This window comes from Heterodontus francisci, chromosome 5 (genome assembly GCF_036365525.1).
Source record: "Heterodontus francisci isolate sHetFra1 chromosome 5, sHetFra1.hap1, whole genome shotgun sequence".
NCBI lineage: Eukaryota > Metazoa > Chordata > Chondrichthyes > Heterodontiformes > Heterodontidae > Heterodontus > Heterodontus francisci.
In genome coordinates, this window is record NC_090375.1 from 122,362,422 (window position 1) to 122,376,055 (window position 13,634).

At 41.7% G+C, this 13,634-nt stretch overlaps 1 protein-coding gene across 5 annotated transcripts in view; it reads left to right on the forward strand.

Annotated features, from left to right (window-relative positions):
* terf1 (telomeric repeat binding factor (NIMA-interacting) 1) overlaps positions 1–13,634 on the forward strand; it is a 62,114-nt gene that overhangs the window by 36,665 nt on the left and 11,815 nt on the right. For 2 of the 5 annotated variants that reach the window (XM_068032016.1, XM_068032018.1), the window contains 4 exons: positions 356–418; positions 1,223–1,329; positions 1,412–1,468; positions 4,616–4,701. In XM_068032016.1, coding sequence (XP_067888117.1) covers positions 356–418; positions 1,223–1,329; positions 1,412–1,468; positions 4,616–4,701 — 313 coding nt within the window. The remainder of the gene's footprint in view (positions 1–355; positions 419–1,222; positions 1,330–1,411; positions 1,469–4,615; positions 4,702–13,634) is intronic. The other 3 variants (XM_068032017.1, XM_068032019.1, XM_068032020.1) reach the window with 2 other exon arrangements.

The window sequence follows — 13,634 nt, forward strand, 5'->3', positions numbered from 1 at the left end:
TATATACTATATGCAGTGGTTAGCATCGCAGCCTCACAGCTCCAGCGACCCGGGTTCAGTTGTGGGTACTGCCTGTGCGGAGTTTTCAAGTTCTCCCTATGTCTGCGTGGGTTTCTGCCGGGTGCTCCGGTTTCCTCCCACAGCCAAAGACTTGCAGGTTGATAGGTAAATTGGCCCTCGTGTAGGTAGGTAGGTAGGAGAATGGTGGGGATGTGGTGGAGAATATGGGGTTAATGTAGGATCAGTGTAAATGGGTGGTTGTTGGTTGGCACAGACTCGGTGGGCCTGTTTCAGTGCTGTATCTCAAAATAAAATAAATAAAACATTTTTAAAAATCCATCTTTTCTGTTTCCAGCAGTGAAGATTTATCAAGAGAAGCAGACCAAGAGCTGAATAACACCAAGCCAAATAAGCAAAGGTTTGTTATGCTTGTACAGCTCAGACCTGTTCTTTGTTTTGTGGTTTATGGATTTGGGAACTATTATGACAGAAGTAAAATATATATATTAAAAAACTAACCATGACAAAAATAAAAGCTTTGAAATTTCTGTCTGCATATAGAGTCATAGAGTAGAATAATTCATGACACAGAAGGAGGCCATTCAGCCTATTGAGTCCATGCTGGCTCTCCATGGAGCAATCTAGTCAGTCCCACTCACTCGCATCAAAGCCTGTAGCCCTGTAAGTTTACTTCCCTCAAGGTTCCAGGATTTCGACCCAGCAACAAACAAGACAAACAGCTGTTTTTTTCTAATGTTTAAACCTTCCTGATTTTAAAGCAAGCTTTAAAAGAGAATGAACATTAAAATGGAGTCTTTGTATTTTGTTTTCCCATTAGTATAAAACTAGAGAAATCTAAGCTTTGTTTAATATTTGTCTATTAGATTGCTTGTTTTTGTATACTAGGTGGTGTAAACAGCCATATTCTTATAGTATCACTAACCAATAGGACTGTATTTGCAGTTAGCACACTACAAAAATCCCAATTATCTTGTGATTATCAATTATGTGAATGTGCACCAAACACCCCAGCACATCACTCTTACCAAGTGGTTAAATGCAGAGTTTCACGGAGAGGCTTGTAAATCTGAAAACTTGCTAGAACGTTAAGACTTTTTAGTTACAGATGTTTTCCTATTTTTTGAATACTGCTGTCTAAATGTTAACAACTGTAAGTATTACTCTTTGTATTTCACTTCATAATTTTAGCATTTTCTTGCAGATCCAAAAGACAGCTTTACAGTTTTGTTGAGCATAAAGGCTGGAAACCAATAAAGCCTGAAGCAGTCAAAGATTTTGTAGGAAAAAGGAAAAGGTCAGCTGTGAGAAGTAGGTATATCAAAATGTGCTGATGAATATTTGGCATTTGTTAGTCCAAATACAAGCCTATAATAATTACTTTTATTGCCAGTTGCAGCCTTCCACTCTGAACAACAAATATGGTGTACACATTGCAGATCTACAAGACGTAAGCACTGCTGGGAGGAGAAATTAACTTATTTTGCTGCATTCATACTACTAGTTGTGGCTGCCTAATCTTCCCTTCACCTGTAGTTCTAAGTAGATTTACTGCTCCATGTACTACTGGGTATACATTTCTGACCTGCCTGATTGTGCATTATTGACTGAGCTGAGAATCAGTATGTTCCCTCCTTTATATGCTTCCTGGAAAAAAATGTGAATGTTGTCAGCAAACTGGGTTATCCCAGCTTATAAGAGACCTATTAAAATAGAACTGTTGATCTTACAGTTTTATTTATAGTTTTCCTCTCTCCCTGTGGGAAATTCTTTGCTGGCCTCCTGTCAACTGGCTGCAGTGCATGATTGAAGTCAGGAGATCATTGAGAATTGCAGGTCTGGGTCCATGGCCCAACATGTTAAAGTATTCCTGAGAATGTTTAGGATTGTGACCCACATCAAAACATCAGTAAAGAAAGAAAAACAAAGGGGCCTGCATTCATACCACACTTTCATGACTTCAGGGTCTTACTGTAAATATCAGTAAGATAGAGGACCAGATCATTTGTTTTGGTGGTGTTGATTGAGTAATTAATGTTAGCCAGGCCACAGGGAGAACTCCCCTCTTATTTGAAAAATGTGATGAGGATCTTTTAGTCCACATGAGAGGGCAGATGGAGGCCTGAGGTTTAACATCTCATTCGAATGGTGGCATCTCCTAAAGTGCAGCACTTCCTCGGTAGTGTACTGAAATGTTAGCCGAGGTTATTCCTCTGAAGTGGCACTTGTAATCACAACCTTCTGTTTAGTTTAGTTTAGTTTAGAGATACAGCACTGAAACAGGCCCTTCGGCCCACCGAGTCTGTGCCGACCATCAACCACCCATTTATACTAATCCTACACTAATCCCATATTTCTACCACACCCCCACCTGTCCCTATATTTCCCTACCACCTACCTATACTAGTGGCAATTTATAATGGCCAATTTACCTACCAACCTGCAAGTTTTTTGGCTTGTGGGAGGAAACTGGAGCACCCGGAGAAAACCCACGCAGACACAGGGAGAACTTGCAAACTCCACACAGGCAATACCCAGAATTGAACCCGGGTCGCTGGAGCTGTGAGGCTGCGGTGCTAACCACTGCGCCACTGTGCCGCCCTCTGCTTAGTGTTGAGAGTGTTACTACTGAGCCAAAGCTGATAGCATTAAGTATAGAACTGTACGGCACAGAAGAAGTCCATTAGACCCATTGTGTCTGTAGCGGCTCTGAAAGAGTTATCCACTTCTTCCCACTCCCCTGCTTTTTCCCCATAGCCCTGCAAATTTTCCCACTTCAAGCAATTAAATACCAAAAGTAGTGTTGCCTTATATTTTCAGCAGCATGTTAAGTGCTCTGATTGCCTCTCTCGACCCCTCCATTATGTTTTTTGTCAGACTGCTTGCCCTATACCCAGTACTGGATGAACAGAAATTCCTTGCAACTAAATATTGAGAAAAATTAAGCCATTTTGTTCCCTTGCCACTGACTCCAGCCCTGTTCATGACAACTGTCTGAGCCTGAATCAGACTGTTTGCAATCTTTGTGTCATATTTGACCCTGCGATCAGCCTGCAACCACTAATCCTCATCATCACTAATACTGCCTGTTTCCCCCTCTGCAACATCACCTGACTCCATCCCTACCTCATGCTCATTTGCTGCTGAAACCCTCATCCATGCCGTTGTTGCCTCTGGACTTGACGATTCCAGTGCCCTCCTGGCTGGCCTCCCACTTTCTATCTTGAGGATATCCAAAATCCCACTGCCCAGTCCTAACACACAACACCCCTGTGCTCAGTGACCTACATTGGCTCCCAGTTAAGAGGTGCCTTGATTTTCAAAATTATCATCCTTGCTTTCAAATCCCTCCATGGCCTCGCCCCTCCCTATTTCTAAAATCTCCTCCAGCCCTACAACCCTCAGATATTCTGGCCTCTTGAGCATCCTTGATTTTAATCGCTTCACCATTGGTGGCCATGCCTTCAGCTGCCAAGATCCTAAACTCTGGAATTCCCTTCCGAAACCTGTCTGTCTTTCGAACTCTCTTTCCTTCTTTAAAAGGCTCCTTAAAATCTACCTCTTTGACCAAGCTTTTGGTCGTCTGCCCTAATATCTCTATTTGTGCCTCTGTGTCAGATTGTGCTTTATAAGGCTCCTGTGAAGCACCTTGGGATGTTTTATTATGTTAAAGGCACTGTATAAGTACAAGTTGTTGTCAGATTATGAACCCCAGTCTGAACTACCTGCCTGCTGATCCATGGACATTAATTGAGATATTTTTAAATAAAAGTTACGCTGTAATATACGATGTATTGTTTTAAGTGAGTTGTTCTTTCATCCCATTTTCTCATATGCTTAAGTCATTTAAAAGAATAAATGGAGATCTTCTCTTTCACACTACAAGCCTAACTCAGTAAAAGTTGAATTTCACTGACCTAAGCTGCAATCAGAATTGATTGAGTATTTTTATTAGCTAATGCACTGTGTAACTGGATGTAAGACAGTTTTGTACCCACAATTCCCCATGCTGGGAGTTCCTGATTTCTAACATGCCACTGGTAGTTTGATTTCTGCCATGCCACTGGAAGCAAGAGAGAACAGAGACTATGCACCTCCCACGAGTGGGAGAGAAAGTTGGAGCATATTCATCTGCATCCCCTCCTCCATCCTCATCCCTCCACTCTTTGTTCTAGCAGCCAAAATCAATTATCAGTGACAAGGGTCTGGGCACAGGTCACCTCTCATTGTCAGTTTGGAAATGAAGTAGAATGCTAGGACGCTGAAGGAGGGAGAGAAAATTAAATGTTGAACAGGGTCTTGGTTTGAAATACAAGTGCAAATTGTTGATATAACGTGCGCAGCTGGCCAAGCCTCAATACTGTTGAGGCATTATATTTAAAAGCATATTTCCCTTTAGAAACTTAGATGTTAATGTTAGAATTGGCTTCACCATTGGTGGCCATGCCTTCAGCTGCCAAGATCCTAAGCTCTGGAATTCCCTTCTGAAACCCCTCTCCCTCTCGAACTCTCTTTTCTTCTTTAAAAGATCCACTGGGATCATCTGCGGAGCGATAAATGCTTTTGTAGCTGTTCAAAAACTTTTTCTTTTTTTTAGAGAAGAAAATTGCAAGTAGTGGGCATCTGGTAGAAACTAAAAAGCAAAATATATCCGTTAATTCAGAAGTGCCAAGGAAAAAGAGAGTAAGTACTTGATAAAAGGGAATGTCTATACCAATCGTGAAACGAAAAGGTAATATTGTTGAAGTCATAAAAGAAACATAAGCTTCTTTCCATCCCCATTTTTTTCAAGGGTGGGGAGAAGAGAGCTGATTATTTGATCATTTTTTTTCAATGTACAGATTTTTCTATCAGTTACCAATCCTTTGGGATGTAGTTATAGGATGCATGTTCTTGAGAATATAGCATTGTCTTAATTAGATTTTCCTTTTCTTTACTCATGGCCTTGTATTTTTCTTCATAGTTCTGCTATGAGAAGTCTCCAGTACCCACAGTTGTGATGTACTTCAGTTGTTGCTAAATGTGTTGTTTTAGTCATAATATGAAACAAAAAAAATCAAAATATTGTTAGATTTTGGTTTGAGACTCCTGTTTGTTTTTTGTGACCCTCCAATAGTAGCCAGGGGAAAGGACAGGTAATCTGGCTTTTTAACTTTTTCTAATGCTATCTTGAACTGCCGGTTAGAATGCTTGTGACTGGTCTAGAGGTGTAAGACATGGGGCTTCAGTGGCATGGATAAAACTGCAGCTGCAGCGCCCTAGTTTGAATTAATAATGGTATTTTGCCAAATGATGTGATTAAATTTGTATTTGTTCCTGTCACAGACTGTCACAACTAATGCCTACCTGGCGGTAAAAAATAATTTATGGAGACTGTTCATTTCAAAGATGTGAACAAAATTGAGGATTTTTTGTAAATTACTGCTGCTGTTGGGGTCTCTTGTATAAAGTGAAGCATTGCTGTCTAGCAGTAGGGATCCAGATAAAGATGCAATTACTGAGAATCCCATTTCCTGATTAAAAAGGGAAATAAAAGAGGGGGACTGACTGGTACACTAGTTTAGCACACTATTGTTTTACCACTGGAACTGCAGTTTGAATCCAGCCAGCTGTAACAGTTCTGCATGAAAGAAGTTTGGGCCATTTCAGCTTGCTTCCTGATGGGAACAGCACAATTGGGTACTAATTTTCAAAAATTGTCTATAATTTTAAACCTATAAAGTTGGTTGTTGTCAGAAATTGAAGAATTCACATAGGCTCAATAAAAAGCTGGACTTGGGCACTGTGTAGCCTGCCATGTATATCAATTTGGACCATTGGGAACTTGTCAGGAGAAGATTTAAAACTCTTGGTGAAATTATATTTGAAGTGCAAGTTGATGTAATTACCACCTAACCCTTGGCGATGAATTGCCTGACCAGACAGGAAACCCTGATTTGGACAGAGCAGAATTCTTCATCACTTAATTTTCCACTTCTGTATACCAAAGCTGTCTCTGAGGTTGTCTCTGAAGTTTATACATACAATTTACATTATAAATATTAACATAGAACTTTATAATGAGGGAAAAATATTGACTGTACTCAGGTGTAAGATTTTTAATATAGATATTGATTTTCTGAAGTAATTTTCCTGCCACTGCAAGCTGCTGTTAAACGTTACAATTATGATGTTGAGCAGTCTAGATAGTATTTTGGATCACTTAGGTTTGAAAAAAAAAATTAAATTGCAGACATAATTTGGGTAAAATGCCACCATGTTTTTCCTTAAAGCATGCCTAACTGAAGCATACGCACATGTAAGAGAGTAAGCTTTGAAAAGTTGCAGAAAGTCATTGTTGTTACAAAATGTATTGACTGGAGTTAAATCAATAGTGTACTCTTGAAATTTTAGTAATCTAGTTGTCAAGCTCTTCTGTTGTGAAACAAAACAATTTGTCAAATTCTGAAAATTGCGAAAAGGTTTGTGTGACCCCCATGTATAACATATTACGGCAAAGAGTTAATTAGGTGTGGTAATTCAGTTACTGAATCTTGAAATGGTCTCTCTGAGCTACTTTTAGTTCAGTGGTGGCTTTGTTTTCTTTAATAGCTTTTGATGCAATGGTTCAGTTGGTCCAATATGCACCATTTTGTGAGTAGTTTTGTTGCATGTTATCCAAGTCTGACTAATTGAAAGAAGAATTCTGTTTTTGTAGCACTACAAACTTTTTAATATTAGCCCATCCTTTCTCTAGCTTGAGATCATAATGCTTAAGTATTGTTTGAATATTAATAGTTATATTTCTATTTTAAGTATACGTTATTCCATGGTTCATGTTTCAGTAGGTTTTCTAAGAATAAAAGCATATTTTGAGTCATACTGCATGTGATGGCCTGCCCAAATCCTATACAGTAAGTTGTTTGTCCCACAGTAGTTCTCTATCTTAAACTATGGCTAACCTGAATTACTGATCGCTGGTTGAGTATTATATTTCTATTATTAATGCAGCCCAACCTAGCTACTTTGCTTAGTAGAATAATGCATGGGCAAATGAAATGGAAGTAAGATAAAATAAGTGGTCAATGATCTTCACTATTCTGTTCAGTTCAGACATCAAGCATGCAGTCGTTTACTAACTGAATATGACCTTCAACTGCCTGAACCCTCACTTTTCTTTAGTTTCTCTCCTGTTGCCGTTCATGCCTTGTCCGAGCTCATCTTGTCAATGAGACCCACCTCCTGTTCGCTCAATCTTATTCCCACCAAACTGTTGACCACACAAATTTTCTTCCTGGCCCCAATGTTAGCTGATATTGTTGACAGTTCCTACTCCTCAGGTACTGTTCCCTTCCCCTTCAAATCATCACCACCCACTTCTCAAAAACCCCCAAACCTTGATCCCGCTGTCCTTGTAAACTACCAGCCCATCTCCAATGTCCATTTTGTCTCCAAGCCCTTGTACAGGTCGTCGCTTCCCAAATCTGTGCCCATTGCTCCCACAATTCCATGTTTGAATCCTTCTAATCCGGTTTTCGCCCCTGTCACAGGACTGAAATTGCCCTCATCAGAGTTACAAATGACATCCTATGTGACCGTGACCATGGTAGACTATCCCTTCTTGGCCTTTCTGCAGCCTTTGATGCAGTTGACCACACCATCCTCCACCGATGCCTCTCCTCCGTTTGTGGAGTTGTCTGAGGCTGGCTTTACCAAGTTCCATTCTTAGCTATATAGTCGTAGCCAGAGAATCACCAGCAGTGGCTTATTGTTCTGTTCCTGTGCCATTTCCTCTGGAGTCCCGCATGGATCTGCCCTTGGCAGATCGACGTGCTGCCCCTCGGCAACATCATCTGAAATCATGATGTCAGGTTCCACAAGTACACTGATAAAGGGTCAATGACCCGAAACGTTAACTCTGCTTCTCTTTCCACAGATGCTGCCAGACCTGCTGAGTGATTCCAGCATTTCTTGTTTTTAATACACTGATACCCAGTCGCCCAGTACTATTCATCACCACCTCTCTCAAGCTGTTCCTGCCTTTAATTTGTCACGCTGCTTGTCCAGCATCCAGGATTGAATGAGCAGCTATTTTCTCCAGTTAAATATTGAGAAATCCAAAGCCATTGTTTTCGATCTCTGCCACAAGCTCCATGTCTTCCTGGCCACTGTCTGGGGCTGAACCAGCAACCTTAGTGTCCGATTTGACCTTGAACTGAGCTTCCAACCCCATATTCTCTCCATCACCAAGATAGTCTACTTCCACCAGGGAATTATAGGAACAGGAGGCCATTTACCCCCTTTAGACTGTTTTGCCATTGATGAGGTCATGGTTCATCTGCGACCTAACTCCATATTCCTGTCTTTACCCCATATCCCTTAATGTCTTTGGTTAAAAATCTAACAATTGATCGAGCATCAATTACTATTTGTGGAAAAGAAGTCCAAACTTCTACCACTCTGTGTAGAACTGATACCTAATTTCACTCCTGAAAGGTTTGGCTCTAATTTTTGGACTATGCCCCCTTGTCGTAAACTCCCTAACCAGTGGAAATAGTTTCTTTCTATCTACCATATTTGTTCCCCTTAATATCTTGAAAACTTCAATCAACTCACCCCTTTAACCTTCTAAATGCCAGGGAATACTGTTGTATTATTTGGGGCTTTAAATTAATACGCAGTCGAAAGGCTGGCATAGAGGTCGAATGCAGAGCTTTATTGGGAGACTTCATCGTGCTTCTGCTTACACGTGCCACTAACTGAGCAATATGGCTGCAACACGTGATATTACATTACTTCCTGTGAAGTATATATTGCATAAACATATATTCAAATGATCTTAATTATTCTATCAAATATCTTAACATATGAACCAGTGTACTATCACAACATCCTCCTTCCCTTAAATAAAAAAGAATCCCTATAGTTCAACAGTAATATTTAGATGAATAGCTATCCCTTGTGGAATAGAAAAAATTACAACGATAAACACTGTTTACTTGGAACATCCAACTGTAACACAAAAACTTGGAATGCTGCTCCTCAAGGTGTTATCTATGTTTGGAAGCGTACCTGTCGGGTGACTCAATCAGACCTTGTAACAACTACATGAGAATGTTGTTTCGGGTTATCTGTCCTTTCATCCTGAAGATTGTGTTTGGACTGACTGTTCTCAGTTGTCAATGTGCTCGGTGCGTTGCTTGTTGTCTCTTCATCAGAAAATCACATACGTATGCAATGCTGGTTGGTCGCCCTGTTCATGGCTGGCAGAGAGTCCCCTGAGGTGAGATATATTCCTTCTGAGTATAACACCTTTTGGTGTCGTCACCTTTAACACTTCTGCTGGAATCCACGTCTGTTCTTGTGGGTGTAGGGCCCTCATCCATCACCAGTGGTGGTAATTCAGCACCTGCACATACGTCATGCATGCCTTTCGTCCTGTCTCTGACATAGCTACTTTGTGATTGTGGACGACTTAGTGAGGTGATAGCTTGGTAAAGTGATTCTCATCGGTCGACCGAACAGAATCTCTGCTGTGATGGCAATCCGGAGTCTAATGGAGTTGTGCAAAAATGTAGCAACGCAAACTTTCCGTGCACCTTTTGATCAGCAACTTGACTGTCCTGACCATGCACTCAGCCATTCCATTAGAACAAGGATACCGGGGTGATGATGATAACATGGTTGATAGCCCATTTTCCACACATATCCTGAAATGACTTCCCACTATATTGTGGACCGTTGTCTGATACCATTTCCATCGGAGCACCGAAGATACTGAAGATGGCACTAACAGTGCTGTCCACTGCTGCACTTGACGTGCCCCGAAGTTTTTGAAACAGTTGTGAATTTGGAGTAATAGGTGGTCACTCATAGATCGTCTTCCTTGCTCATGGTGAATAGGTCTGTTGCTGGCTTGGTCATTGGCGAGGACAGGATGTCATGTGGCTCTTTGTGCTGCCTGACTTGGTGTTCCTTAGACACATCACAAGCCCTCACTATCTGATCAGTGTCCTTGGTAATGCCTGGCCAGAACACTGACTCGCGAGAAATTCATCTCGTCTTCTCCATTCTCATGTGGCCCTGGTGGAGCTGTCCAAGTATGTCAGACTGAAGTTTCACCGGAATGAGTACTTGTGTCCTTTGACTAGTACTCCATTAGATATTCCAATTTCGTCTAGCTATGGCCAGTATATTCTCAGATCTGTAAGGATCACCTGAATAGTCTTGAGCCAACCCTGTACAATGATCTGCCACAGAGCTCAGCGTATGGGGTCTTGAAAAGTCTCCCTCTGGAGTTTCTCTATCTTCTTTTGACCAAAGCACATGAGATCTACATTGTAGACATCCTCCAAGCTTGCACAGACATCGTCCACCTAGAAATCTAGTGGTATGTCTCGTACCTTCCCAGCGTTGGGCAGTCTACTTGGAATGTCTGATAGGATCGTCTGACTGCTGGGTTTGTATCTAACATCACCTGAATCTTGATGAGTAACCTCTGGAGTCGAGGTGGTGCACTTGTGAGCAGTTTTCTCCAGATCATCTCCAGCGGCTTTGATCTGTCTTGACCATGATCTCTTTTCCGAATAAGTAATATGATGAAGACACGAGCAAGAGTTTTTCATTCAATATATGTTATGAAAGTGCTTCCATTTTTAATATTTTTTGAGGACTCGCTTTTTAAAAAAAAATTTGGAAATTGATTCATTTGAAAGACTGAAGAGATTCCATAGGTGCTGAACTTTGTTTTTTTCTTAAAAAGAGGTCACTGGAAGAACGTGGTAAAAGCAAGCCCTTACTGGAAGTCACGTGTCTCAAGCTAAGTAAACAGCAGGAGCCTTGGTGACGAGGGGAGTTGTTTACAGAGAAGTGACGTGTCAAGATTTATGGTGGTCAGGAATTGAGTTTTTGGATATTGTTTTGAGTCAGTTAGGGTAAGCCTGCTAAGAGAGAAACCACCAGCCCGTCCTTTTTCCACCTCTTTGAGAAACCCTGAAAATCCAGTGTGATAGCTAAAACCCCTGATGCAGTGATTCTCCTGGAAGGCCTGCCAGACTAATCCTCACATGGCCTGAAATGAGCTGCTCAAAAAGATCCCAGTGACAGCCATCTATGTGAATCGGGACGCCAGACTAAAAGGGACAGCTGAGATCATTCCATATCTTATCCTTTTTTTTCCCTTCAAGAATTAACAAGTATTTGACCAAAGTATTTTGTTGGTATTTATTTGTAAAGTGATCTCTGCAGAGAAATCTTATTTAGTTTTTCTTTCACCTGTGTGTGTGTGGGGTTAATTTAGAAGGGAACTTTCATATTTCAACCTGTGTTTTAATAAGCTTTGCATCTTTGTTGAATAAGTTTTTATAATAAATAATTTTATTAAAGAAACATGGTTGGTGGATTTTATTCTGAAAGTAAAATAGATAAAGTATATGATTGGCCGTATTGATAATTGGGTAAAACATTTAAATATATGTTGCGACCCGTGGAGAAGTGGAACCAGAGAAAGACAGTGCACTCCTCCAGCCTTAGTCGTAACATATATTTGGGGGCTCGGTGTGGGATAATGCAAAGCCGACGAAGTACAGTTGTAAGCGGGGTAATAATAATTGAAAAGGGGAAAAGGAAAAAGCCAGGTTTCTTGTACATTAGAGTAAAGCTACACTACTGGAATGGCTACTTTTGACACAAGTGTATTTGTGCAGCAGTCTGGAATAGATTGAGTCTTCAAAGGCATTGCCCACTGATGAGCTGTCAAGTGTGGTGGAGTACTTAAAGTTAGATACTAGACCGAAAGCTAGGCGGGCTAAAATGCAGAGGCTAGTAGCCAAACAGCTAGAGATTGAAGTGAAAGAACCAGAGGGATGAGTAGAATCTGAAGAAGACAAGATAACACTTGCAGAGATTCAGTTGGACAGGAAGAAGTTAGAGTTAGAATTTCAGATGAGGGAAAAGGAAAAAGGAAAGGATATTTTGAAGGGAACAAGCAGAGTGGCAGGAGAGAGGAAAGGAAAGTGAGAATTTCAAAGGGAGCAAGCAGAGCAGCAAGAGAGAGAAAGGGCAAGAGAAAAAGAGGAAAAGGAGAGAGAAAGTGAAAGCCTGTTGAGAAGGCTGGAACTCGGGGAAAAAAAGGATGCCCTTGACCTCCTGAAAATTTGGGTGGGGAAACACCTGACTCCAACCCAGAACCCAGTGGAAAGCTATTTAAATTTGTGCAAGCCCTGCTGAAGTTTCAGGAAAGGGACATGGAGGCATTTTTCATTTCTCTTGAAAAGATAGCTAAACAGATGAGGTGGCTGTAAGAAAACTGGGCACTGCTCACGCAAAGTAGGTTGATTGGCAGAGCTCATGAAGTTTATGCTATGCTTTGAGGAGGCTTCTGCAGATTATGAGATGGGAAAAAAGGCTATTCTCACTGCTTATGAGTTAGTCCCTGAAGCTTACAGGCAGAAATTTCAAAACATCCTGAGCAGACTTTTATAGAATTTGGGAGGGTAAAGCAAATTAACTTTGATCGTTGGATGCGGGCACTAAAGGTAGAGGCCACGTATGAGATCCTTAGGGAAATAATTCTCCTGGAAGAATTTAAAAATTCATTCCCTCCATTAGTAAGAGCCAACATAGAGAACCAGAAGGTTTCAACAGCCAGACATTCAGCTGAGATCGCTGATGATTACAAGCTTGTTTACGAACCCAAACGCTTTTTCTGTCACCCCCACAAACCCGAGAAGGATTGAAGGTGGGAGAGTAAAAGGAAGGCATGTAGCCGGGGACACGAAGGGGAATCTAGAAATGCCCCGGGATGATCTCCGGCCAGAAAGGAAGATGCTGAGGGTGGAAGTGTGGTCCAAAAGACACAGTGTTTCCATTGCCACAAGGTGAGACACCTTTGTGCAGAATGCTGAAAGTAAAGCCATGGGACTCACTTAAAGCAGCCAGAAGCGCTACACAAAGAACAGTCAGGCGCTGCGCAAATGACCACTGGCAACAACTATGCAGTCATATTTAGCTGGCCTCTGACACCGGAAACATCAGAGGAATGTATGATGGCATTAAGAGAGCTTTTGGGCCAACCATCAAGAAGATCGCCCCCCTCAAATCTAAATCAGGGGACGCAATCACTGACCAACGCAAGCAAATGGACTGCTGGGTGGAGCACTACCTAGAACTGTACTCCAGGGAAAATGTTGTCACTGAGACCGCCGTCAATGCAGCCCAGTCTCTGCCAGTCATGGATGAGCTGGACGTACAGCCAACAGAATCGGAACTCAGTGATGCCATTGGTTCTCTAGCCAGCGGAAAAGCCCCTGGGAAGGACGGCATTACCCCTGAAATAACTAAGAGTGCCAAGCCTACTATACTTTCAGCACTGTACGAACTGCTTTGCCTGTGCTGGGACGAGGGAGCAGTACCACAGGACATGCTCGATGCCAATATCATCACCCTCTATAAGAACAAGGGTGACTGCGGTGACTGCAACAACTACTGTGGAATCTCCCAGCTCAGCATAGTGGGGAAAATCTTCGAGTCGCTTTTAACAGGCTCCAGAAGCTGGCTGAGCGTGTTTACCCTGAGGCACAGTGTGGCTTTCGAGCAGAGAGATCCACCATTGACATGATGTTCTCCCTTCGCCAGCT